The 26,953-nt window shown below is 40.1% G+C and overlaps 2 protein-coding genes across 2 annotated transcripts in view; one reads left to right on the forward strand and one right to left on the reverse strand.

The window, feature by feature from the left end:
- The window catches only part of LOC146466030 (HEAT repeat-containing protein 6-like), a 95,190-nt gene that overhangs the window by 67,377 nt on the left and 860 nt on the right, over positions 1 to 26,953 (reverse strand). The window contains exons 2-19 of the mRNA XM_085127818.1: positions 25,646 to 25,759; positions 23,176 to 23,316; positions 22,453 to 22,568; positions 21,122 to 21,248; positions 20,074 to 20,169; positions 19,897 to 19,975; positions 18,749 to 19,589; positions 17,937 to 17,994; positions 16,600 to 16,710; positions 15,431 to 15,507; positions 14,706 to 14,850; positions 13,876 to 13,975; positions 11,714 to 12,068; positions 9,757 to 9,838; positions 8,421 to 8,501; positions 8,144 to 8,284; positions 7,615 to 7,683; positions 6,494 to 6,672 (exon numbers count right to left, since the gene is read on the reverse strand). Coding sequence (XP_084983944.1) covers positions 6,494 to 6,672; positions 7,615 to 7,683; positions 8,144 to 8,284; positions 8,421 to 8,501; positions 9,757 to 9,838; positions 11,714 to 12,068; positions 13,876 to 13,975; positions 14,706 to 14,850; positions 15,431 to 15,507; positions 16,600 to 16,710; positions 17,937 to 17,994; positions 18,749 to 19,589; positions 19,897 to 19,975; positions 20,074 to 20,169; positions 21,122 to 21,248; positions 22,453 to 22,568; positions 23,176 to 23,316; positions 25,646 to 25,759 — 2,912 coding nt within the window. The remainder of the gene's footprint in view (positions 1 to 6,493; positions 6,673 to 7,614; positions 7,684 to 8,143; positions 8,285 to 8,420; positions 8,502 to 9,756; positions 9,839 to 11,713; positions 12,069 to 13,875; positions 13,976 to 14,705; positions 14,851 to 15,430; positions 15,508 to 16,599; positions 16,711 to 17,936; positions 17,995 to 18,748; positions 19,590 to 19,896; positions 19,976 to 20,073; positions 20,170 to 21,121; positions 21,249 to 22,452; positions 22,569 to 23,175; positions 23,317 to 25,645; positions 25,760 to 26,953) is intronic.
- On the forward strand, positions 1,880 to 5,101 carry LOC146466041 (diamine oxidase [copper-containing]-like). Its single transcript, XM_085127873.1, has 2 exons — positions 1,880 to 4,348; positions 4,534 to 5,101. The coding sequence occupies exon 1, from the start codon at positions 1,957 to 1,959 to the stop codon at positions 4,303 to 4,305; it is 2,349 nt and encodes a 782-aa protein (XP_084983999.1). The 5' UTR covers positions 1,880 to 1,956; the 3' UTR covers positions 4,306 to 4,348; positions 4,534 to 5,101.

The raw sequence follows: 26,953 nt of genomic DNA on the forward strand, positions 1-26,953 counted from the left end.
ACGTTTGCTTTTGTAATCATTCATCAAGGTCACGAACGGAAAGATATCACTTTCCACGGGATTCATCATTGATCCGTTTCTTGACCTTGATGAATATTCACGAGCAAATGAAGACATCTAGCAAATAAAAATATTTAGAAATACTTACCTATTTGTTTTATGGCAAAGTCTACTGCGCCTCGAAACCGTCTGTGCGTAAGATCGTGGTAAAATTTTCCCGTGGAAAGTGATCTCAATTCTCAAGCGGTGGATCTATAAAAGCAGCCAAACGCAAATTGATCTCTTTCCGTTCGTGACCTTGATGAATGATTACAGAAGCAAATAAAGACAGCAAATAGAAAAAAATACCGTGGAGGCTAATAATTCAAAATCTGCGAACCACTCAACTGTGAAATCAAAGGACTCGTTGTACTTTCACACGAGTTCTTCGCCCGTGGAGCCCAATCATTCAAAATCTGTGGAGTTTGCGCAGGATAATTCGACCGTTGAGTCATGCTCTTTCGCTCCGTAAGTGTGTCCGTTGAGGCAAAAGCATTGAAAACATGTCGATCGCTCGTCGAAGCGAACTGTGCAACTGTGAAATCAGATAATTGCTTCACTCTGAAATCAGTGAAATCAAACGACTCGTTGCACTTTCACTCGAGTTCTTTGCTCGTGGAGGCAAATAATTCAAAATCTGTGCCGTTTGAGGCGGCTGATCCGTCCACTTCACCAACACCCCCATCCCACAAAAAAGAAGCGTTTTCAACATTTCTTCCCCAATGTGGGGTATACAAATCACTAAACCTGCCATGACCCATTTTCAAAACCAATGCTTGCTGTAGTCATGATTTTTACAACTCATTCAACTGAAACCTACTCTCCCTACCCTCAAAGTCGACCCACTCACTATTTAATTAAATCCCCACAACTTTATCCCCCTTCGCCAGCACCCACTTTCAATAACTAGTATATACGTATATATAAATGAGACAGCTGTGACACGGAAGTCATCATAATGTCACGTCGGCACAAAAACAATTTTCGATTTTCAAAGTGAAGGACCCTAACAGGCTGAAAACTTGTAAGAAGAGATTTTTCAGTTCCTCTTAGGACTGAAGGAGATAAAACTTCAGAAGGCTTCAAGGTTTTTGTTTTCAGAATTGGATGACGTCACCTGAAACTGGGCATAATACGTGCTATACATGCTAAGTGGTTGTCAGATCATGCCGAGCTGAGCTATATATTATGAAAACACACAACAAAAAAGCGGCCTTTGCATTGGCTAAATATAAAATTTGACAAACGATTTAATGTTCTACATCTATCAAATTTTGATGTAGTATGATTGAATTTCAACTTCTGTTGACCAAAAAGCGAAAAGCACAACCGGAAAGGAAACATTTTGAACAAATAGGGCTTTATCAACAGACTCAAAAGTTAGAGCCACCTTAAGCAGCTCTATAGAACATTGCAACAGCATCGCGCGAAAGATTTGTCCAACACAACAAAAAGACAAACAAACAAAAACAAAAAATTCAGTTTATTGGCTACCGCAAACGGGGTCCAGGGTTCCTTCCTCATACAATAACCAGCTTTGTTTCGGAAGAAAGTTATGCTCACATCACACTGTCCGTTCAAGTTCAGTAGTGACGCTTCATACTATAAATAGGATTTTATCCAAAGATTAAAAACTTTTATTGCTCTTGGAGTTGACAAAAGCAGCGAAAAACAGGCAAAAACCGCACCAACCAAAGCTGAATGAACTGACTTTCTCAGGAAGCGATTAATTTTCTCGAGGTCATATGTTAATTTGACGCTGGGTGAAATCAGGAAATACGGCAAATGTTTTTTGACAACTTTAAAATCATTATAGGATATACACTAGGGTATTTATGTCAATATTTTTTTGGGCCCTTTGTTAGTTACGCACACTTTCGAAAGCAAAACACTCGATCTCAAAAGCGATTCACGAGAATGGCTACTAAGGGAGACAAAACCAATTTCATATTGAAAATCCTGGTTGCCGTTTTCGCTTTACTGTCCCTGGCTCTGCTAATAGCGTTGATAGTGGTCGCTACAAAGGACAAAAGCGAAGCCGTCGAAAACGACGCCAGCTCGAATGGCGTTGTCGGTGCTTGCCCAGAAAGCACACAACTGGAACCTTCCCCAGGACGCTCGGCAGGTATGTACAACGATTTATCCAAGGAAGAAATCACTGCTGTGAGGGACTACATCTTGTCTAAGTCGTCTTTGAATGTCACACCCTTCGAGAAAGCGCAAATTAACGACAACTATATTTACTTAATTGAGCTGCAGCAGCCGCCCAAAGACAAAGCGCTTCATTTCATCGACAACAACGGCCCCAAGCCTGAGCGTTCCGCTCGTGTGGTCATTTATCGGGGAGGGGAGGCCAATCCAGTCGTGCGAGAGTACCTGGTGAGCCCTGCAAAAAGCCCTAATACGGTTAACGAAACAACTGGGCCGGGCCAGAAATACCCGATTCCCTTCAACACACGGTTCGCAGATGTCAAAGAGCTCGCTTTAATGGACACTTTGTTACGTAACGTGACAAAACACGCTTACCGTCTGCTGGACGAGAGTTTTGACGGGTACACGTTCTGGAACTGCACGGATCGCTGCTTGACCTGGGGAATTTCAGCTCCGAGTACGTTCAAAGCAAATCAGCGTAAGCAATGGACGTGGTTTATGAGGGACATGATCGGATTCTACATCCACCCCGTCGGGTTTGAAGTTCTGTTGGACACAGGCGGAAATGACCCCTCAAAGTGGCAAGTGGAGAAAATTTACTACAACAACAAGACGTACAATAATGTGGAGGACCTCATGATAGCCTATGATGCTGGATCTAAGATGACGTTTCCTGCACCTGCAGACAAAGGGCTCTTCTCTACGTATAAACGCCGCGGAGATCCGCAACCCAAAAAGCCGCTGAGAAACCCGCGCGTCTTCGAACCAGACGGTAAACGCTACACGGTCAGCGACCACCACGTGGCGTACATGGGCTGGAGTTTTGACTTCCGGTCACGCACCTCTTCCGGTATCCAGATCTTTGACATCCAGTTCAAAGGTGAAAGGATTGTCTACGAACTGAGCGTTCAAGAGGCCGAGGCGTTTTATTCGGGATGGAGCCCCAAACCGTTGCACACGAACTACCTTGATGCCGCCTGGAACATGGGTTCCATGACCTTTGAACTCGTGCAGGGAGTCGACTGTCCCAACACAGCCACCTTCTTTGACGTGCTTCACTTTGTTGGTCGAAGTTACCCAGCTAAGTACAAGAATGCGATCTGCTTGTTTGAACAGGACATGGGTGTCCCCCTGCGGAGACACTACGATACCAACTTTAAGGGGGGATACAACTTCTATGGCGGAATGCCCGGCAGTGCGCTAATACTCCGAACAGCAGCAACGACCTACAACTACGATTATGTCTTCGATTACATCTTCTATCCCAACGGCATCCTGGAAGTACGGACCTCCGCAAGCGGATATCCACAGGCGACTCTCTACACAGTAGACGAGGAACCCTACTCGAATCAGGTCCATGAACAGTTGGCAGGGAGCATTCATGACCACATCTTTAACTACAAAGTCGACATCGACATCCTGGGAACAAAACACTCGTACGAAACCGTTGAAGTCAAACTTCAGAACTTCACGAATCCGTGGTTCCCTAACGATTACCACGTGCAGAAAATTATCGAGCGCCGTGTGCGTACGACGGAGGACGATGCGGTGTACCATTACAATTTCAATACACCCACCTACTTGAACTTCTTCAACAAGAACAAGAAGAACAAGTACGACGTGCATCGGGGCTACCGCTTGCACATCCGGGACATGATGAAGCAGATGTACCCGGAGACCTGGCCGGTGGTGAAGGGAGCGGGATGGTCACTGAATCAGATGACTGTGACAAAGAGGAAAGAAAAAGAGGAGAAGAGCACCTCCATTTACAATCAACAGGACATGGTCGATCCTGTGGTGGACTTCACCGAGTACGTGAATAACGAGAACATCGACAACGAGGATATGGTCGCCTGGGTAACCATGGGCATGATGCATATTCCGCATTCAGAGGACATCCCCAATACAGCCACACCAGGGAGCGTCGCCAGCTTTCAATTGAAGCCCTTCAACTACTTTGATGAGGACCCTTCTATGGGGTCTTATGACGGGGTGCTCATCATGCCTTCGAAAGAAGGACCTAAGATCGATACCTTTGGAACTCCAACCAAACCGGAGTGTACCCCGAAGGAGAAGCCCATTGAGTTTTTCGGGCTCTACGGAGATTATGACTGAAACGCTTCACGGATTTTCATCTAAACGCGACCTTTAACATGGGGTGCGTTTTTGTGGGGGAATCCAAAAACGCATTTGTGATCTCAGATCATTCGGATCACGGTGCATCAAAGGAACCGACGAATCCACTCTGGAGAAGGATTCGTCGGTTCCTTTGATGCACCGTGATCCGAATGATCTGAGATCACAAATCCGTTTTTGGATTCTCCCAAAAAAACGCACCCTTAGATTTTTCTTTACTCGTGTGAACGTATTTGCTTAATAACGCTAGCCAAGGGTCAAGTTAGTTCAGCTTTTTACGGTCCATGCGGAGATTTCTAGATGGCAATTTGTCGAGTTCAATTGCAATTTCGCTCTTTGTTCTTGTACTTTAGTAAAAACATTAGCCTTTAAACCCAAAGGATATCAATTATAACCAAGTGTTAGAAAGGGTTACAAAAAAAGAGGAGAAATTCGTGGCAGAAATTATAACAAAAAGATTACTGCCAATAGTCGGGCTATAAGAGTAAGGTAGTAGACTATGAGGAAGCGAAGGAGATGCCACGCGTGAAGGAAAGCAGTTTTCGCGCGCGCTTGCGTGGTTCACACGCTTTACTATCCCTAAGAAAAATAGGCGACTGTTCGTAGTCTAGAAGTGTAAGGGATATTTTACTGTGTTTGTCTATAACAAAGGGATGCCATTGTGGTAAAAGTTTGTATGTGGTAAGGTTAAGAGGCCAAGAGTATTGTAATCAGCTTCACCATTACAAAGGCTACAAATAAAGGTCTTGCATATCTCTTGTAAGAGAACAAAGTCTTTAGTGTGATTCCTGGTTTGTACCATTTCAAACAAATCTCAGGTGCCAAACTTTATCGGGCTACACACCTTTGGTTTCGTCTGAAAGCATTTACCTTTCCCAGTAATTAAGAAATCCACCTGGGTAGGTGGATTCACAATTTCATGACTGGAGTATTTTTGTTTCATCACACGAACTGGGGGGATTGAAGGTGTGTTGAAAAAGTTCCCGGAATTTGTTTGATCCCTCGATAATTTTGCCTCCTCCTCCTCCCCCCCCCCCCCCCTCCACACTCCACCTTAGAAGGGGCCGGTGTGTCGGACTTTCTATCAGAGGGTCGGTGGTTCGAAGCAAGGCTGGTCTCTGTATTACTGTGCTGCTTTCTAACACAATGTACTTTGCTCCACACTGTCTCTCTTCACCCAGGGGTAAAAATGGGTACCAGTGACACTCCTTCCAGGGGGAGTAGCAATATTCATAGTTGCTTTATGCTACAGAAACTGAGTTAAGCTCGAGTCATGTTGGCCATACGCAACTTAGGTTCGAGAGCGACTTAACCTTACACCTCCCCCATACGGCAACGCCAACGAAAACGTCACTTGTAAATATAAGTTCGCGTTACCTGTACGACTTCGCAATTATTCTAATTTGTTCAACTTGTACAACGTGGGCGAAGTATTCGGGAACTAAATTGATAGGAACGGCGTTCAAGTAAGGAAGGAGAAGAAAAATTCACCGTCGCGTGTTCACGTTCTCTACAAAAACCTTGAATTTGGTCATTTCACGTTGTTGTTTTTCTGATGACGGCGAACTAATGTACCAAAATGTAAACGCACGTGCAGAGCGATTGCTTTTCCTCATTTCCTTTTGTTTTGTGGCGTTCCCTCTGCCGTGGCCGTGGCCGTTGCTTAAGTTCCCTATAGTCTCCTACCCAACTGTTATTAGCTTTGGGAGCACCCAGATAACAGGAGACAATGACACCGGGGGCCCGGCAAGATTCACCAATAGACCCTTCTCCAAAATGGCGGCAACAGATTTGAATGAGTTAAATTCAACTGAATGAAAAACTGATACCGGCACTGAAAAGAGCACCTTTACTTTAGTAACCTTGCAAAGTTTCAGCGTATTAGGTGATATATCAGCTTAGGAAATTTAAGATGAAATTTGACAAATTTACAGACGTTTGTATGACTGGGGTTATACGTCATACCCCCAGTTATACAAACGTCTGTAAATTTTGCATTTTTCAACTTACACTTTCTCAGCTGATATTATACCTGATATGCTGAAACTTTACAGGGTTACTAAAGTAAAAGTGCTCTTTCTAGTGCTGGTATACGTTTTAAATTTTAACTTATTTGAATTTTCGTCCGCCATTTTGGAGAAGGGACTATTACTGTTCTCTTACTCACATATTAGTCACCAAGGAATCACTGAGATTGGCTAGCGACCAGGCCGCCCTCATCCTGACCATAAGCCTAGGGTCTGTCATGGCAGCAAGCACTTTATTGGCGGTGTCTGCTACAAACAGCACGTCTTCTCTAAGGCACGGGTACAGAACAAACACGCCAAGGGCACGAACCGAAGACGCCTAGAACAAACAACAACGAAAGGATGTGTTAGTTGCAAAGTGAGCGTGATATTGTCTCAACGCCCATTGTCACTCTACATGGGCTTCCCTTACTGTGGAGAACCAGACTGCAGTGTAAAGAAAGGTTTCCGTTGATAAAAAAACGTTTTGGAGTTTTTGATAAAACAGCAAATTCCCGTGATACTTCCCCTATAAAGCAGTGCAGTATTTAAAGTGCCCCTAACCCTTCAATTTGTTTTCTTTTGGTAGATTTCTATATCTGTGAAGAACTCATTTTCGAAAAATTTTTTTAGGAATATTGAATCCTTTTTATTTTACGAGCGCTAAAAGTGACTGAAATTTTTAAATTTTGCGCGCTTTAAGCCCCGCTGGACAAATTTTTGTCTCGTGGGCTCATTAGGAACGAGCCAATGAGAAGCGTCCGATATTTGACACTTTCTTAGCTGTGACGTAAGAAAATACACCAGAAGGATTCAGAAGGAATCTTATGCATGCTGATTCCTTTCTCTACATTTCGAGAGTTGCTGCATCTAAAAACCGCACATTTTTCAACCATTTTCTCTGTTTACAATTGAAGCATTACCGCGAATCTTCGGATATTTATGCACGATGTCCTGTTCTTACGTCACGCTCCATATTTGGCCGAGTGGGGGACTAATGCGAATGATAGGTGAAAATGTTGACAAGACTGCCTTCACTTCTAGCGCTCGTAAAAAAAAGGATTCAATATTTCTCAAAAAATTTTTCGAAAATGAGTTCTTGAAAGATATGGAAATCTACCAAAAGAAAACAAATTGAAGGGTTAGGGGCACTTTAAAGTAGTGTATGCCAAAAGTAGTTGTCAACATCTTGAGAACGCTTAAGCATCATGACTCCACCACAAGGTGTATTTGTGGGGCGAGCAAGTAGGATAAAGAACGATTGAAGAAGTCTTGTATTCACCTTGAGATTTTTGTCTTCATCATCTGACAAACCCAGGAGAAGCGTTATGCATAGAATACGCTGGTTTATCTACAAGAACAACAAAGCAAAGGAACGCTTAAGAACAACAACAACAACAACAACAACAAAAACAACAAATCGGTCTCTTGTTTGTTTAGTCCACGTAAAATTACTCCTTAACAAAATACCGTTTGGCTTGGCTCATGAATTGTGAACGAATCCTTTGTTTCGTATGCTTGATATGAATTATTTATGTTTACATAAATATCTCAAAGAATAGGACACGAAATTTGCCTTCTTTAAATTGACTTAACGACTTTTCATAAATTTAAACGATATACATCAATTACAGAAATTAATAAATCTTCCAAAAAATCGAGGGAAGCTCAAATAGAATCAGCACTCCAGGGAGGTAATCCCAAACCATCTTTCTACAAGCTTTACAGGGAAAAAAACTTGAAGATATAGGGAGTGGGAATTGTGGCAGAAGTACTGCGTTACCATCCAAAAATACTGTAAACTAACTCACAGGCAGTTCGTTAAAGATAATGGCTCCAACGTTTGACAAACAGTCAACGGCCGCACAGCATAATGGGCCAGACACGGAGGTGCCGTCTTGTAAGATCTTGGTCAGCGGACCGCCTAACAGCTGCTGCCAGAAATACAACACCTGAACAAACACAATGAAAGATTAGAAACAAAAAAATGAAAAGGGAAAAAAAGAGAGGAAAGTTTTCACTGTAAAGCTTCAGAGCATCTTATGGAGACAATGTGCAGGGTGATGGAAATTATCATGTTTTTCTTACCTGTTCTTTAGAAATTGCATTTCGGTCGGACTGGTTATTTGAAATCTCACTGTTAAGAGCACGACCAAGCTCCTCGAGTAACTAGACAAAAAAGCAAAATGAAGACGCGATGAGTTATTAATAATTAGGCACGTTAAATACTGAACCTGTCAACTCTTGGAGATAAAAAAATATTGTAGTTTCATTAGAATCAGATTCATGGCGTAGGTTATATCAGTACAGTCCGAGTTGAACCAACTGTAAATAGTTAAAATTAAGAAAAATAAAGATTGTTGTTGTTGTTGATATTTTATGTACAAAATAAATAGACAAGGCTGTAGTCCTTTGATTCCCGATCAAATTAGGACTTACAAATAAAATTTCTGTTTGGAAGCAACTACAGAACCTAGAGAAAAACCAATAGTGAGGCCCTTAACCACTGCGATCAGACGAGCTAGTTTTCACAAACACGTTTTTTCTATAATAATGAGCTACAACTTGAAGAATGTTGGAAATGGAAAACCATGACAAAATTAACAAAAAGACTCTAGGTGAGTTTGTAAGCCATGACATTTAAGAGGCACGCTTTGACGATGTTTTGGATTTTTTAAAAACAAAATGTAAAAGATTGTTATCACACAAATTGCAGGAAAGCAAGGTGTTGTTCTCCAGCAACATTTTTCATACAAATCATTAAAACTTTCAAAACATTCATGATAAAATTTAAAACCATTCTCACACTTAAAGACCTCAAAACTTGGCCTTACTTACTAATTTCAACATGCTTCCTCCATTTTTGATAATCTTGAAGTTATAGCCCATAATTTAGTGAAAAGTAGATTACATGATAACCTAGTTACGAAGGGCCTAATGACAGGGATGGGAGGACATGGTGTTTCTTTGGACATGTTTTTAAGAGCGATTTTCTACGCCAGGAATTCCAAATACCTCTCATGAGGGATTTCTTGACATCATTGTATGTATTTCTATTCCGGAATAGGGTCAATCCATAGCACCCTATGGGCCAGTTATTTAAACAAAGTCTAACTTAGGCCGCGGTTTAACACTATCAGTGGGCCTCCAAATCTGTTTATAAGTGTTTTATTTTAAGTAGCTAAATAGTTTTCTAGTCTGGGATGCAAGCCTTCTTGCTACCGTCAGCAGCAGACAATGTTTAGATATGATTGGTGGCAAAATTGAAAACGCCCTGGAACGTGGTTTTGTTAAACACCGTCTAAACTATCTTTTAATTACTGACCCTATATCTTTACAATGGGACTGTTCAGAGCTTCCCTCTTATTTTTAAGAGACACAGGGGCGAAAACATTCAGTATAAAGAAAGGCAAGATATTTCAACCTTCAGTGCGCTCAGTTTTAATGACACATCGCTATCCTTCAGGCATAAACAAGCCAGGCTTCTGAGACATTCCACACTGGAACTGCAACATAAAAAATGCATATTAAGGACGGCGCCTACTTTTGTTGCTGCCCATTCGTTCTGATCATCTCGAGATAATCTTGTTTCCTATGGGTGGTGCCTACTAATACAGGGCTATTTTTGCGCGGTTTAAAACTATGCAGAGAAAGCAGAACTTAGTACTCAAAAAGAAAATTGGGGGTAACCATGCATTTTTCAGAAATAATAGAGCTTCAATTGGGAAAAAAACGCCGTACATTGCTCTGTATTTTACTGGGTTTTAGAATAATTGTTGCTCAAGGCGTCTTAAAATCCCTCACGATAGTAACCGTACAAATTAATCGCTGAGGCCGCAGCACAGATGATGTTGCTGATAGAAGACATGGACGAATATTAGTTCATAATCGTAGCACTTTAATCGCGGGGAATGCAATTCAATTCGCAGAAAACAGAGCAAAACAAAACTCAGTCCATCAACGCCATAATCAGCTTAGTTCCAGGTGATTCAGGCGGGCAGTCTATATAGTAGGTCTAGGTTCCATTTTCGCGTGGTGACCTCATTGGACCACCCTTACAATACGAAACTTGACCGTGAACTTCTTATCCTTCAGCTATCCAAAGCAGGGAAAACAAAATTTTAAAAAAAGTTTTAGATTTTTAGCGATGACGTGAAGACGTGACGGACTTTACATTCGTGTTCTTAGTGGCCTGGCCTTTGAGTGAAAGCGAGGCTGGAGTTGAGTTTGTCATATGCTGTAACTAAGCAACACAAAACGTACGCATTTTTTATACCTTCACCTTTCATTCAGGTAATACCCCAATGCCGTGCTTTTTCCTCGAGAATTAACCATGCAGCAAATGTGTATCTCGCTTGCCATAACATAAACGAAGGGAAATGACACTTTTTACTGCGTGTTACTTGAATGAAAAGTCAAGAATATGTCCAGAAATCCACGCTAATGAGATTCATGAAATGTATGATAGACATCACAAGGTGTCCCCTAACCTTAATTCTTACTAATACACAAATAATTCTGTCAAACATGAAGTCATATGAAAACGACCAAAAGGTCTGTTTTGTATGAAGAACCCAAATTCAGGGTTAGGTGCATTTCTAGACATAAGTGTAGTGAACGTATAAAAATGCGTACGTTTTCCATTTTCCATTTTCCGAAGACGTGTATTCTTATTGTTGTTGCTTAGCATCCTTAGTTTTATCTCTTAGTTTTTCAACACGGAAGTTAGCTGTTCACGTGTAAGAACGCTAGAACTGTAAAATGTTTGACATCGTGTATAAATAAAGTGTATGTTTTACTATGTGTATACCGTTCATGAATAACGCCATTCATTCATTCATTCACTCACTCACTCACTCACTCACTCACTCACTCACTCACCCACCCACCCACCCACTCACCCACCCCGGAAAACAATATGATGGCCGCTATTTCTGAGGCATCGTATAATGGCTCAAATACCATGGCTGCTAAGCCAATCAAATCCCTTGAATTGTATTATCCAATGATCACGTTTTTAATAATATACACTTAATGTATGCTCCCGAGGGAAACAGTTTTGTTTTCCCGAGAGTCCTGATGTTTCCTGAGACAAAGTCGAGGGAAACATCAGGACTCGAGGGAAAACAAAACTAACTAGTTTCCCTCGGGATCATACATTAAGTGCTTTGTTATATATTTAGACTTTCCCTTCAACAATCACAGCAAAACAAACAAACAAACAAACAACTTAGAGGACAACAACTGCGGAATTGTATCCCGGTCGGGATACATTTGTATTTGATCAGGAGCACGTGACCAAGAATCAACCAATCACAGTGCTCGTTTTGTTGTGTGAAAGTCTAGGTATATAACAATAAAGATTATTTGTAGCTGTGTACCTTGCTAAAAACACATAGCTCTTCACAAATGAACTCAGAAAGTGCAATGCTTCCAAACGCAACACCAGGGAAGTGTCCCGGTTATTGGCTGCATTAGCGCACCAATCTACCAGCCACGGTGAATCAGAAGGTACTTGGATATCGGGTACTACCACACCTGAACTGCTACTTGTACTGGTCTGAGGACGTGTTTGCCTCTCAGGGGTACTGCAGGAGGTGATTTGGGACACACCTCTGTTTCCTGTGTTGACGTCTGCCGATGTCAGTCTCATCAATTCTACTACTTCTGGGAGGGGTGTGTGGATGCAGACCGCCATCCTTAGACAGGATAACACTGCTGTTTGTAAGTTTGGGTCTGGTTATGAAACAAGAACATTGTTAAAGAGAAAGATGATTAATCTGAATCTCAATCATGTACAGAATGTACATTGTAAAACTTATCCATCTGGCCCTAGTTGTTCAAGGAGCAGATAACTTAATTTAGAGGCTAAACGCCCCTTTTAAACGGTTTCAACATTTGCTTCAACACGCGTTCAACATAGTTGTTGAACCAAATGTCAGAGGCGTTTGAACAGGTCGTTCAACATTGTTGAAAGCGTAAAAAACGTTGAAAGCTTGTTGAAAGTGTGTTGAATCAAATTTAAATTGGTTTAAACTTTCATTCAACATCGATTCAACATTTCCTTTGTTCTTGAAAATGTTGCATGGCGTTGAAACCGTTTGATCACTCCGTTCATCCAACATCGTGTGCCTAACATCCGTTTAACTTTTGTTGAACGAATCTTGGTCAAATGCTGAAACCGTTTAAACGGGCCTTAAGACACTATCCAGCGGATATAATGTATTGGTTGCAGTAAATTTTATCTGCCGGATAGAGATATCCTATCTTTGAACAACTGAGGTCTGCATTTTACAAGAAAAGGACTACAAAGAAAACCTCAGAGACATTGGTGACAGTTGAGCCCATGAAATCCTGAACACCAGGGCCCGGTTGTTCGAAAGCCGATTAACGCTAATCTACGATTAAAAGTTAATCGAGGTTTTCATCTCGCTCTTTAAAAGTGGGTTTAAAGCCTATAATTTCAAGCTAAAGGTAAAGAAAAGTCTAAGCCAAAACTGACGGGCAAAAATCTTTCGGAAAATCTTTACCGATTAGTAATTAAACTCGAATGAAAGTTCACATTGATCCAGGATTAGCTTAATCGGGCTTTGAACAACTGGGCCCTGGGTGTGAAGTTCAGATGACTGAGAAACAGGGAAAGTTGTAATAAACTGTCATTCATTGAGTTTATGTCACATATGTTCTGAAAACTGTTAGGATCAGTAAAGTTATTTAAAGCTTCCCGTGGGATGATTGAAAGAACAAAGGCAAAATTAACTTGTCAACAATGGCTGCAAGCTAGGATGTACCAGCTAGAGTATGTCACGTTTGATTTGAGCCTTTGTAGAAATGAACCACAGCTAACAAGAGTCTATCCATTTTAAGCTCACAGAACACCTTATCAGTTTGAAGAAGTTATTGGTTTGACTCCATTTTGGGGACTCAAATGTTTTTATTGTCTTACTAAGAAAGCAAATTGTTACAAGTCTCTCTCTTTCACAGTAGCTCCATAGGGAAATAATAATTTATTGTGCTATGTGGGAAATCTGTTGGAAATGTTGAGTATGGCCACAAAAGACAAGAAGATTAAATTACAGTCGCTTGCACTTGGCTTACTCTTGTCAGTATAATATGCCTTCTCCCAGAACCAAACCTTTACAAGAAAGGTTATCAAAGACTAACATGTCTCGACTAACAGTATCCAGGAAAAGAAAACAACAGAATTTCCATGCTTGACAACAAGATGCTTTCAAAGAAGAGCATCTTGCAGAGAATAATATAAAATAAAATTTTTCTTTTAAAGGACTGTAAGGTTATGTTCACACTTGGTGCCCAAGCACTGGTGCCTGGGCAAAATCCAAACGCATCCACACAGGGAACCGTTGTCTACTCCAGCACCCGAATACAAGGTCTCAACCTTGTACTTGGGCACGGGCACCGTGACTGAATTCTGGCGTGGATACTTGATAAAAGGGTGCATTCACATTAGTGCCCAGGAAGAATTGCACTCGGATAGCGTGCTCAGGAACCAAGTGTGAACATAGTCTATGTTAATCAGTACCTTTGATAGCCAATAAAGGCCTGAGTTGATGAACCACTTTTGTCAAAAGACCTTCCTTCAGTCTGTTGTAAGGTGAGTTCAGAACCAGTATGGACAGGCACTGAAACAAGAGGTGAGCAAAGGGGAAGAAAAAATGTTTTTGTATTTATATAACGGTGGCCCCACTTGGTCCTACATGTACAGCTGTAATTCCCCTGACAAAAAGGGGGACCCCCTCCCCCCCCCCCCGAACAGATCTGCCACTTTACTGCATAAACATTACCATATGAACTTTTATTTATAAACAGTGAGTTTCAAATCAATAGCTTGTGGTGTCGTGTTACAACTTAACCCTTTGACTCCCAAGAGTGATCAATAACGTAATTTCTTGTTACAATGTCAATACATTATCAAAAAGACAGTTAATGACAATAAAGAAAACCATTGGCTACTGGATATTGTCTAATGTAACACCAACTTCTCAGAACTAACATTAAAAGGAATGTATGGCAGTCAGTGATGAGAATAAACACTTTAAATCTTGGGAGTGAGAGTGTTAAAAAAATATGGTTCTAATACTAAAGTGATACTAGTTAATACTTTTATTATACTAATAACACTAATACTAACAATACTTAACAGTCTAACAGATGATAAAAATATCATCCCTGTCTCAAATGTTTGAGGTGATTCAACGTAAAATTCAAGGTTTTTCAGTGTGTACATTCTTCGAGCTTGAATGCTTCTTACATGTACATACTCTCTCGTACTGTTAACATCTTGATCATATGGCGTAAAAGCATTCCAAACAATGGATCCTCTATGTGAAACTGAATGTAGTAGGATGTTACCTTAAGTATTTGAGCTTTAGTTGTAGCAGACGTTTCAGCCATTAATGCTTGCAAGAGACATCTGTGAAGCTCATGAACAATTCCACTCAGCTTGACAGAGAAAGATGTAAACGGACGAGTTGACGGTGAAGTGCTATATTGCTCTCTGAGAGCAAAGAAGGCAATCAGAAAACAAGTATTGAATATTATATGGCCGAATTGTTTCAGGATAAAAAGGTGGATTTTCATTAGTCCTTTAAGGTGGGGGTAAACGTGAATTTGAATGGAATTTTAAGAGGTTTAAAAGAAGGGATAAAAGAAAGAAAATTATTTTTGGAACACCAACAGACAGTTGCCCCCAACCCAAGAGCACACCAGGTTGGTAGGGGACTGTTTAGGTGTCCATATATCAATTTTAAACTTCAAATTCTAATTTTTAAACTACATCAAATCTTAACTATTTCTTATTTCTCCAAATTTTACTGCTCTTTTGAGAAAAACTGTCTCCTCCAAAATATACCTAAAAATCACCAAAAAATTTACAAAACACCCCAAAACATTGATCTGTGATCTATGAGCAGAGGGTTTTTGTATTGCTTGAAATGCAAACGAGATATTTCCATTAAACCGATTTTAAGCGACGTGAAAACGGCTTTCAGGTGTACCCCCACCTTAAGTGCTCCAATATTGATTAACGTATCTGCAGTAAGTACATTAATAATTGTGGTTTTGAAATCTGTACACACCTATCCTCAGCAGCAACTAAGAACTGCCTTGACCCATCCAACAAGTCCATAAGAACGGCTACACCACCTGCACGACCCTGATCAAAATGTAAGTAAAAAAATTAGACAAATTCACCTGCATTACATGTAGCCTCTGTTCAATTTGTCACAACTGCAAGAGCTGATTCCCCAGTAGGAGTTGAATTCAAGATTTTCTGCATCCAATCACTTGCTCTTACCAGAGTTTCTAAGCACTGAGTCTCACTGAGCTCCAAGAAGATTCTTGTGTCTTCCTGGGTCCAAATCTCCCAGTTCCAATTGCATGATTTATTATTGCTAATTAAAAACTAGCGGTTTTCAATTGAGTGTTGAAAGTAATCTCATGTTTGCTTTGGTTTCATTTTACTACCCTTCATGATTGGTTGAAAAAATTTGCACAATGTTTTCAACCAATGAGAAGCAAGACCAAAACCAACTGTGATTTGCTTGCAAGCATTTTCCCACACTTCATGTCAGTTAGTCAAGTGTCAAATTATTTAGCACTGCAGCGCTAACTGGGGATACTATAATTCAGAAAATAAATAAATGTACACTGTATACAAACTGAACATAACATTGCATGAGGGGGAGCAGGGATGGTGCAGTGGTGAGAGCACTCGCTTCCCGCCAATGTTGCCCGGGTTTGATTCCCGGACTCAGCGTCATAATGTGGCTTGAGTTTGTTGTTGGTTCTAGTCCTTGCTGCAAGGGTTTTTTTCCGGGTTCTCCAGTTTTACTCCCTCCACAAAAACCAACATTTCCAAGTTCCAATCCAACCTGGAACATACGGACACCTTTGAACGAGTTCCTAGAGCTCTTTGATGCCTCGTGGGTAAATAAATTACATTTAGATGTATCCCAAAACTTCTTAAGGTGAATGTGAATCAAACATTATGTTTGTTGTCATGTCTAATTTTCTAAAAGCTCAGCTTCATTTGAGAAATGCCACTAGACAAAATTATTAATGACTAGTCATGGAACATGTCATTCACATCAGGTTATTTCCATTTTAAGCTAGCATTTTCCTGGCTTTAATACAATGTACATCTACTATGTACTCTAAGTCATTTGACATTCAGCTCTTCTCATGACTGCAAGTGCAGCTTATCAGCCAGTCCTTGCACTCATTGAAAACGTTTCAATTCACCAACCTTTGGAGTGGGGTCTTTAAGAATTGTGGTGAAAAGAGACCAAGATGAAGACACAGTGTTATCAGGAACAAATGACGACCAGTAACCAAACAGCACCTTCCTGTCTGTGCTCTGGCAATATAAAAGTATGATCATGTCAGAATTAGTTCTAAAAGAGAATGATGTAAGCACTCCATTAATCTAAGCTTGTGTGATAATTTAAACGAAAAATGCTGTCAAACAGCACTGTCCTGTAAAGGTCAAGTCACTTTAGATCAGGCCAAGATGGTCCACACAACTAGAGCTTGACCCAGTTTCTGTAGCATGAAGATACTCTGAGTATTACCACTCCTTCCTGGATGGGATACTAGTCCATCACAGCATACCCAGTATGAAGAGACTAGGAGTATTACTACCCCCCCCCCCCCTCCCTCCTGGATGGGATGCTACATTAGTCCATCACAGGATACCCAGTATGAAGAGACTAGGAGTATTACTACCCCCCCCCCCCCCTCCTCCCTTCTGGATGGGATGCTACAGTAGTCCATCACAGGACACCCAGTATGAAGAGACTAGGAGTATTACTACCCCCCCTCACTCCCTCCTGGATGGGATGCTACAGTAGTCCATCACAGGATACCCACTATGAAGAGACTAGGAGTATTACTACCCCCCTCCCTCCTGGATGTGATGCTACAGTAGTCCATCACAGGATACGCAGCATGAAGAGACTAGGAGCATTACTACCCCACCTCCCTCCCTCCTGGATGGGATGCTACAGTAGTCCAGCACAGGATACGCAGCATGAAGTGACAAGGAGTATTACTACCCCTCCCTGGATGGGATGCCAGTACATCACAGGATACCCAGCATGAAGCGACTAGGAGTATTACTACTCCCCCCCCCCCCCCCCCGATAGGATACCAGTCCATCACAGGGTTACCCCGATGCTTTTTCACAAGTGTTTATTTCCTGTCTCAGGAAATAACATGACAATGCAGAGACTGCTCTATCCTTGAACCATGGACCCTCTGATCTTCCAATCAGAAGTCACATCTAGGGTCTGAAATCCTAACCAATAAAGTGTATGTACTGCCACGCCTTTACAGTAATTTTCTGTGTTCATTTCCCAATACACTGTATATATGTTTTTTAATTCTGTGCAGTTTTTTGAGAAATGAAATAAAGGTTAAATCTGAGTCATTATCAATAACTTTTTCACACTCACTGACTGTCCAACAAAATATAAAATAAATGTTCTACTAGAGCAACTTCAACGGGCTTAAATTCTCACTAAATGAGTAGAAATAAAGGATTTTACTGAGATGCCCATGGAGGGCATCACAAAAAGGACTTACTTTTATAACAGCCTGGAGACAAAGAAGCACATTAAGCCTCACTTTCGACATTATTGTCCTGAAAGAGAAGAAACACTCATGTCATCTTTGATTCTCCATGAAAAATACACCCCAAGGAAGAATGCCACCTGATCATGGGCAATGTCTCCAACATTTTGCCAGCTTGCCCCATGTGGATACAAACACTTGGGTCTTGCTATAAACACAAGACAATGTAATGTAGCAGAATGATCTTACAAGTCAACCTATGGAGATACAGTGTACAGTCTCTATTCTATTCTGTACCCACTGCAAGACTTGTATAGGTCACACAATGACTAATGATAGGCTAAAACAGTGTACCTGTAGCTCTATTTCACAGGTTGTCAAACCATGCAGGATATGTATTTGCTCTTTCAAGTTGCATCAGTTAGAGTAAATTACACATGAATGCTTTCATTTGTTGCTCTTGCAGACAGGGATGCGTTCAACCTCTGTCAAACTTTCATTTGAAGGGCTCAGCTGATAACCAGCCTATAAGGATTTTTAGATCACTTTCAGTAGTTTCAACTTAAATTGGCCAGATTTTTTGCACGTGCCCTTTACTTGGTCAGTGTACGTTACTTCCTATGTAACGTTGCCTTGATGTTTAATCCACTGCTTGCTGGTATAATCATGGACATGAAAAAGGCAAAAGAAAAAAAATCTTGGACATCAAGCAAAAAAATTCTGTCACATACACTTTAAGGAGTTAACGCATCCTCAGAGCAACTTGGCTTAGTAAAAACGCCTTTGAAATTTATTTTAAAAAATCCAGCACACCAGGACAATACCTTAGCCTTGTAGCCTGCCCTGCCTCACTATCTGAATACTCCGAGTCTGAACTTGTCGCAGATAAGCTTGAGGTACTATGATAACCTGACGATTCAGCCCCTGATCCTTCTGAAGCATTTACAGCCACCATCGCACTGTCATTGTTTTGAGTAAAACTCCTGCCTTTATATTGCGTTGTATGTCTTGGATTGCTTTTTGGTCTTGGACTCAAACCAAACTGATTACCCCTCGATTCAGATTCTCTTGGTGCACTGTTCAAAGTGCATGCTGAAAACTTTGGAGTCAGTGCATCAACTGAGGAACTGTGTGTGATAAATTTAGCGGTTGTGGTATCCATTGCAGGACTTTGTCCAGCGAATTTAGGAGTCACAGGTTCCACTGAGAGACTATCTGCAGCACATTTCGAAGTTTGCGTCTCTAACAAGGAAATACGACCTGCAAATTCTGGAGTCGGGGCATCCGCTGCCAAACTACATTTGGCAAATTTAGGAGTAAGCCCATCCACTGAAGAACTACGTGAAGCAAATTTTGGAGTGAGAGCATCCATTGAGGAACTTTGTGTGGCAAATTTGGGAGAAGGGATATTCACTGAAGGACTATGTGAGGCAAATTTAGGTGTAAGCGCATCCACTGAAGAGTTAACTGTGGCAAACTTTGGAGTGAGGGCATCTACAGAGGAGCTACCAGTGGTTATTTGGGTTGGGGTTGAAGGCCCTGCTGCATGTTTAGTTTTCTTGTTGCTAGGACGCCTCTTCTTTTTCTTGCTAAGAGCAGCATAGGTGCGATCCTTTTGAGGTATTGTGCTTAGATGGACAGTGGAGAGATCATCAGGTTCAATAGCTGTGGAAAGAAAATCAAAGAAAATGTTAAGAGAGTTATGCCAACATTGGCTATCGTTACAAAACCATACTTAGGATACATTATAACTTAGGAAGGCTTCCCAACTCTAGCCCCAGAGTACAAAAAGGGCCCGGCTGAAGAAGAAAGCTGCCTAGTGTTTCAGAATTTTAAAAAACATTTTTGTCTTCCAGTCCTTATTTTTTTTTTTTTTTCAGACAATGGGGAAGACCCACCCTCTCCACCCTGGCTACATCTGTTGGCCACTGCAAAGCAAAAGGAAAAAAGGAACTCATGAGGCGGTTCTCACCTGATTTATCCTGATACCTGCGGCTATCCCCCTCTGAATATGATGGTTTGTAGCCAGGCATTCCACAAAACATGAAATTCTAAACAAAATAAAAGAGGTTTTAATAACTAAAGATAAACATCAACTTAAGCTGACTGTAGGCCATAGGATAATTATTTTTTTTTTTGCTTGTTTTACCTTCAGTGCAGCCAAGAGAGGACCAAGATTTTGCTGCTGTCTTGAAAAACCAAGTACAAGTACATGAGGGAAAGCACGCAAGATTGTGTTGACAAGCTGAAAAAAAAGTTACCGGTAAAGAACATTTTTATACAGTTGAACCTCTCCACAACGGCCACCTTGGGGACAGAAGAAAGTGGCCGTTGTGGAGAGGTGGCTTTTATGGGGAGGTAGGGGTGTAATATGACACTTTTATTTTCGGGAAGTACAACATGTTTATTGTGCCAAGTTCATGCTTACTGTAGCCTATAATGGCAATCCAATCTTAAATAATATAATTATATAGATAACATACACAATAAAACGTAAATAATGTTTTGAATCAAAATGTTTACAAGTCGAAACGAGCAAGGTTGGCAACATTCGCTATTATAATATTATTGTAGACAATTTATGTTTACTGCACCATATAAACGGAACACAATAAAAATACGTATATCATTAAAATGGATACAGAAACGTAATGTTCCAGAGACAAATGTCGATTACTGCATCAGTTTTCCATCAGTTTATAAAAAAAGGTTTTTACAAAAAAGTACTGTACTGGCCGTTGTTGAGAGGTTATTTTGGCAGTTGGGGACGCACTTTAGCGGCCGTTTCCGTTGTAGAGAGGTGGCCATTGTAGAGAGGTTTAAACAAGAGCTAATGTATGGACTGTCCACCGGGACAAAAAAAGTGGCCGTTGTAGAGAGGTGGCCGTTGTGGAGTGGTGGCCATTAGTGGAGGTTCGACTGTATTAATTTTAATTTGTATTGGTAACAATCAAGCCAATTTTAAAAAAAAAATTTAAATGTGTTACTTAATATATAATATATTATTATATAAATACCTCTTTATAATTTTATTTCACAATTTTTAAATATTATTATTAAAATAAAATAAAGCCTATTGAAATCTAGGCTCAACTTCCAGCCGTTTTGGGAGCCTGCATTCCTTGCCCCGTTGGGAGGAGAATGATACCGGACTCCCAAAATGCCTGGAGATCGAGCCTAATTGAAATCTCACTGACCCTGAAATGTTCAATTTCTGATCCATGCAGTCTTGGAGTTGAGCCTTGTAGAAGATCCAAAAGAAGGTTGAATGTGTTGGTGAGGAATTTATCTTCCATATACAATGGATCAGGTGATCCTACAGGACTAAACAGAGATAAAAAAAATAAGTAAACATTTAATTTTACATGTTGCATTCACCCAATCCCAAGTGACATACATGTAATTATTGTTCCACTATTATGTCATTTCACCAAATAAGGTCAAGAGAACACACAATATTTCGTTATATGTCTTATTCGATGGTTTTACATATAATACGCGTGGATATTTTGTGAGTTACATAGTATTTTTCAGAGCCCCGAAGAGGCGATGAAAAATACGAGCAATGAGCAAAATGTCCGCGGGTATTATGTAAAACCAACGAATAAGAGGTTTATTACTCCACTACAAAAAAATTATATTTTGGCTTTTCTTTTCTAGAAAGTGTTGATTCACACCCGGTGTTTTGTATCTGTCCATCAGTTTCGGCGCGTGCGAATGACGTTACAAACAATGCAGAAAGCCAGTAAAATGTTTTTGTCCGTATTCACTTTGTTGTAAACCGTTCAAACCAGGACACTACAGGGAATTACGGTCTTATATTTTGCGCGTTCCCTTGACCTTATTTGGTGAAATGACATAATTGTGGAATAATAAAGACCGTGATACTGTAGTGTCCTGGTTTGACCGGTTTACAACAGAGCGAATATGGACAAAGATATTTCACTGTCTTTCTGTGTTGTTAATGTCATTCGCACGTGCTATATACTGATGGACAGATAATGCCGGGTGTATTTCAACACTCTTACCAGAAAAGAGAAGCCAAATATAACAAACTCTTTTTGTAGTGGAATAATAAATCTCTTACTCAATGGTTTTACATATAATACACGTGGACATTTTGCTCATTGCTTGTATTTTCCTCTCTCCTTCGGGGCTCAAAAAAATACTACGCAACTCACAAAATATCTGTGCATATTATATGTAAAAGCATCCAATAAGATGTATCTATATGTTCCTTGAGATGATTATAGCTAACTTGGCACTACATGCCTTAAGTTGGCTATCTATCATCTCATGAATATCCAACCTGCACCCAATCTCATGGAATAATAAATTGTTAATAATTAGAAGCTGAAATAACTTGGGCCCCTTTAATTGAAAAAATGCCCCTGAAAAACTCTGAACAGAGAGTCTAAGGGATGGTCAGAATCTAATTTCTACAAAAAACCCTGCATACTTCATTACACAATAACATCACATTAACCAACAGTATTATAATGTTATCGTAAAGTTAACTAATGCTAACCTCATGCAGATGTTTGCCACACATTGGACTGCAGTACAAAGCACATCAGTGTCCTGTGGTTCACGCTTACCCAGTCTAACCAGTACACCTTCTGCACCCAAAAGACTGTCCACAAACTACAATTCAAGAATGGTAGAGTAAACAAAAGGATATTGAGTCTAAACAGTATCAGTTGTCACGATAGTATGAAGTAGCCAAGTCAATTGGACAGTGATCATAATTTATTATGACCATGGATATGGCCCCCCGACATACACTGTACTTTCAAAGCAATGAGAAAATCCCTATACATGAAGCCTGTATGCATTAGCATCAACAGGGCCAGAAAGAACAGTATGGCTCTGCTAGAAATGTACACAACCCATTGCTGCAATAATAATATGATTATGATTTGACTATGTTTGAAATTAGTTCGGTGCGTGTAATACATGTATAATGAACCCATAAATGTTGACCTAAAACTATACAGGGATAGCAAAAAACATTAAAGTGAATTCAAAATTTCATAGCTTACTGCCACGGAGAATTGACTATAAAATTGATAGTTTCAAATATTGGTATAATTATACACAGGAAAATCATTATTTGGCTCTTACTGATGGCATAATAGTCACCTCGCTGAGCTCGATCTGTACACCGTGACCTTGAGCCAAAAATTTTCCCATCTGGCCTTCCCAATCAGACAGCAAGTAAATATTTTCATTTTCTGATCATGGTATTTACCTCTGTGCAAAATGCTCCGTTTTCATATAGTGTAGATGCCAACGCCTTCAGAAGGTTCACCAGGGCCCACTTTTTACACTTGTTGATTGAGTTTACAAGGAGAGGAACAATGCAGTTAAATGTTTCTTGGTCAAGAAGGATCTGCAAATATGTCAGAGTCATACAACAGGTTTTTGGAATAGTTTAACAAGTAGACTGGAGTTCTACAAACAGTTAAGATTTCTCTAGTTTGAACATTTCAATGTAATGGGAATTCAAATTCATAATTTTGGAAAAATAGAACAAAGCTTTCTGGGCACTCCACTATTTAATTTGGAAAATGTTTTAAGGCCCGTTTATAATAAACAATTTTAATATTAGACCAGCAAAGGTTGACAGTCGTTGGGCAAACATTAAGACAAATGAAGAGCTGAGAGCATAACCGACTTATGTCGAATTTTAGCCCAGTTTTCGATTTCACTTGGATTTGTCCCAATTTTTGCTCTCCCTGGTTTTGAAAACATTTCGCGGTTTTACAATCGTGTACAAAACTCCTTGAGAAAACCAAACACCAACTGCGCAAAAACCACTTGCTTACTATTTCTCTCTTGTTAATTCTACCACAGAACTTTACTTCTCTCTCCCACTCCCTCCCCCTATACAATGACAACGTAAAACAGATGTAGAAACCACTCACTCATTGTTTCTCTCTTCTTAATTCTACCACAGTTATTTCTCCCTCCCCCCCTCCCCCTTATGCAATGTTGACATGGAAGGTGATGCTTGCCAGGAGACTGTTCGTGACCCAGAAAACAACATTGAGTTGGGGGGGGGGGAGGGGAATGTGGTGGTTTCCTTGTTTACTAGTGAACATGCTTGGAAGGGTAATGTTGTTAGAGATGTTGTCCACGTCGTACTCGTCGGTCAAGAAGACTTGGACCGCGTGTTCTTGTTGTAAGGTAACCGTGTGTATTTGGGAAGTGGAAACATTGGAATGTAAGTTACGGCTTTCGGTCAGCCAATTCCTATGGTGCATATTTCGCTTTGTGCATTAACGAAGTCAAGAAAGTTACTCTTTTTAGCCGTAGGTTAAGTGTGGCGCAAATAGCATTTGCGTGATTTCAGCAAAATGCTAGTTCCAATTTTGTGTTTTCCTTTCGGGGCGATAAAACCAACTAGTAGCATAACGAACTTCACGCAACACTGTCACATTATTTCATCAACATGGTTGTAACTTTTCACTTAACCGTAAGGGAAAATAACGGCATTTCATACAAAGACCGGTCTCTTGAAACCCAGTAAGGCCGTAAGTCACGCAGTGCGTGACATAGAACTTGTTTTCTTTCAATGCGTAACAGTTCTCGTCCTCAGTTCTCGCTTATTCAAATCTTGTTGCAGGAAAGGAAATGGCTTGTTTCGAGATAAACTTTTCTCTCAATGAAAAACCAATTTGTTGCCCTTCTATTCTACCCCTTTTGATCACAGCAAAAGTGCGTCTTAGTAATTTGGCAACAGTTCTCACCCATGTCGCAATAAAGAAACTAATTGAATTTTGAATTATTTTTACGTAATGGGGTGAGAACTGTTGGAAAATAGATTTCCTCTGTGAAACACCTTTAGGAAAGCATTTCAACAAGGCGATCTAATGATAAACAAAGCATTTACACGCTGCTAAAGGTAAAACATTGCCAACAAACATATATAAATGACTTTTTAGTGGTGAGAGAAATTTGCGGACATTTTGATGACGTATTGTATCTGAGGTGCGTTTCTTACATTCCTGTCACGCACGTAGTAGTTTGTAACAATCAAATGAAAGTGTAACAGAATTCTTTTCGTTTCTCCCATGAGAAAGACCGCTTTCGTGTGCCGTGGTTCAAAGACAACAAGTTTATATTTAATACAAATATTAATACTCAATGCATTGTCCTTTTGGTCATCCATAGTGACTATAATGTTATCGATTTTTCTTGAGAAGATGGTAACAATTCCCAATGGCATTAATATGAAACACAAATCGGCGGAAAAAAATACTGAACAATGTTTTTCAATCGAGTTGAAGTTCACATGCAAAAATTCGGACAAATCCGAGCAAACTCAAAAAACAAGCTGAAATTCGACATAAGTCGGTTATGCTCCCAGCCCTTCAAATGTTGAACAGAGTGTTCAAACAACTTCAATGCCATTCAAAATTTTGGAGAACAAAATGAAATGTTGAATTGTTGTTAAATGAATTTGATTCAACACACTTTCAACAAGCTTTCAACATTTTCTACACTATGGAATGACCTGCTCAATATGGAATGACCTGCTCAAACACTCCAAACATTTGGTTTAACAAAGTGTTGAATGTATATTGAAACAAATGTTTAAACTGTTTAAATGAGTGTTGAATGTTCTTATCTGTTTGCACTGATTAACTTCTTTTTAATAATTTCCAAAGATATTCACAGAAAAAAAAAATTAATCATGAACTACAGTTAAGTGTTACCTTTTGCTTTGACAGTAAATTGACTATCAGTTGGCAAAATTTGGTGACAAGAAAGTCATCATCCTCACATGAAATGATGAGGCTGCAACATTTGGATAACACAGACAAAGCATCCTGTAGATCAGAAAGATAAAACAAACAGTTTTTAATCACCAAATACTGTACAATGCAACCTTGAGATAGATGAGATATAGATGCTTTATTAAAACTAAATTGCAACCCGGGGGTTGAATTATATAGTTTTTTACAATAAAATTTAAAAAATTTAAAAAATCACAAAGGTTAAAAAAACTGCTATAAAATGACAAAAATTACAATTTGAGCGCATAACTAAGAAGGAATGAGTTCTTTAATCTATTTGTCTTAAAATTAGCGTTGAATTTTCGTTTCTTCTTCAAATTGTAATGACAGGTGTTCCTTTCTGGGAGTAAAACATGGAGTTTATTATTCCTGTGTTCTGTAATCTTTGAAAAAGACTTGTTCATCAGTGATTGTCTTCTTGCTGAAAGAGTTTCAAGACCAGCCTGAGCCAAGGCTTTCTTGTTAATATGGCCATTGATGTGGCACAAATATGTGTACTAACCACATTGTTGCATGCAATATGGACACGTAAAAATTGTCAAGATGTCATCCCTTCATTGTGCAGTTTCAGAATACATCCAAACCTAAACCCTAGAGGGGAGGATCACTGGAAATTCCAAGGGGGGAGAGGGTCTCAAAATGTCAATTTTTTAACCTGAAAGTGCATGCATGAGGTTAAACTGGATTTTCCAGAGGGTGGGGGTGCTGGGAGAGGAGGAGGGGTCAAATTAAAAACCTCTGGAAGGGATGGTATGGATATTTTTTGGAATATCAGACCTATGATTAAGGGATGTAACCCAGAACACCTGTGATCAAATGACAATAATTATTATAGGGTCATTTTACTCAGAAAACAACTAGCTCAATGCAACGTGTGGCTTAAAACTTTATAACAGACCTGAAAATAGTTATTGTGTATCATCCATGCAGAGGGACCTTGTTTATTATAGTCAGACAGATCTGAATTATTTATGATCGGCTAATGTATCAGTCAATTCCAGCATTGCAAATCCCCCCCCCCCTCCCCCGCCTCTACCCTTCCTCGCCATGGGACATTTGCTAGTTAAACCGGGGCCCAGCTTGGGGGATGGGCACTTCTGCCCTCTCCTTCACAGAGGTCTCTTTCATGCTCGAGTGGAGACAAATAATGGGCCGGAGAGAGTGAAATAACCCTTCTTCCCCATAATATTTTCTGTTTTTCTTCCCATTTCTAAATTTTCACTCCTT

The sequence above is a fragment of the Pavona decussata genome, unplaced genomic scaffold, assembly GCF_977016875.1.
Source record: "Pavona decussata unplaced genomic scaffold, jaPavDecu1.1 SCAFFOLD_154, whole genome shotgun sequence".
Taxonomy (NCBI): Eukaryota; Metazoa; Cnidaria; class Anthozoa; order Scleractinia; family Agariciidae; genus Pavona; species Pavona decussata.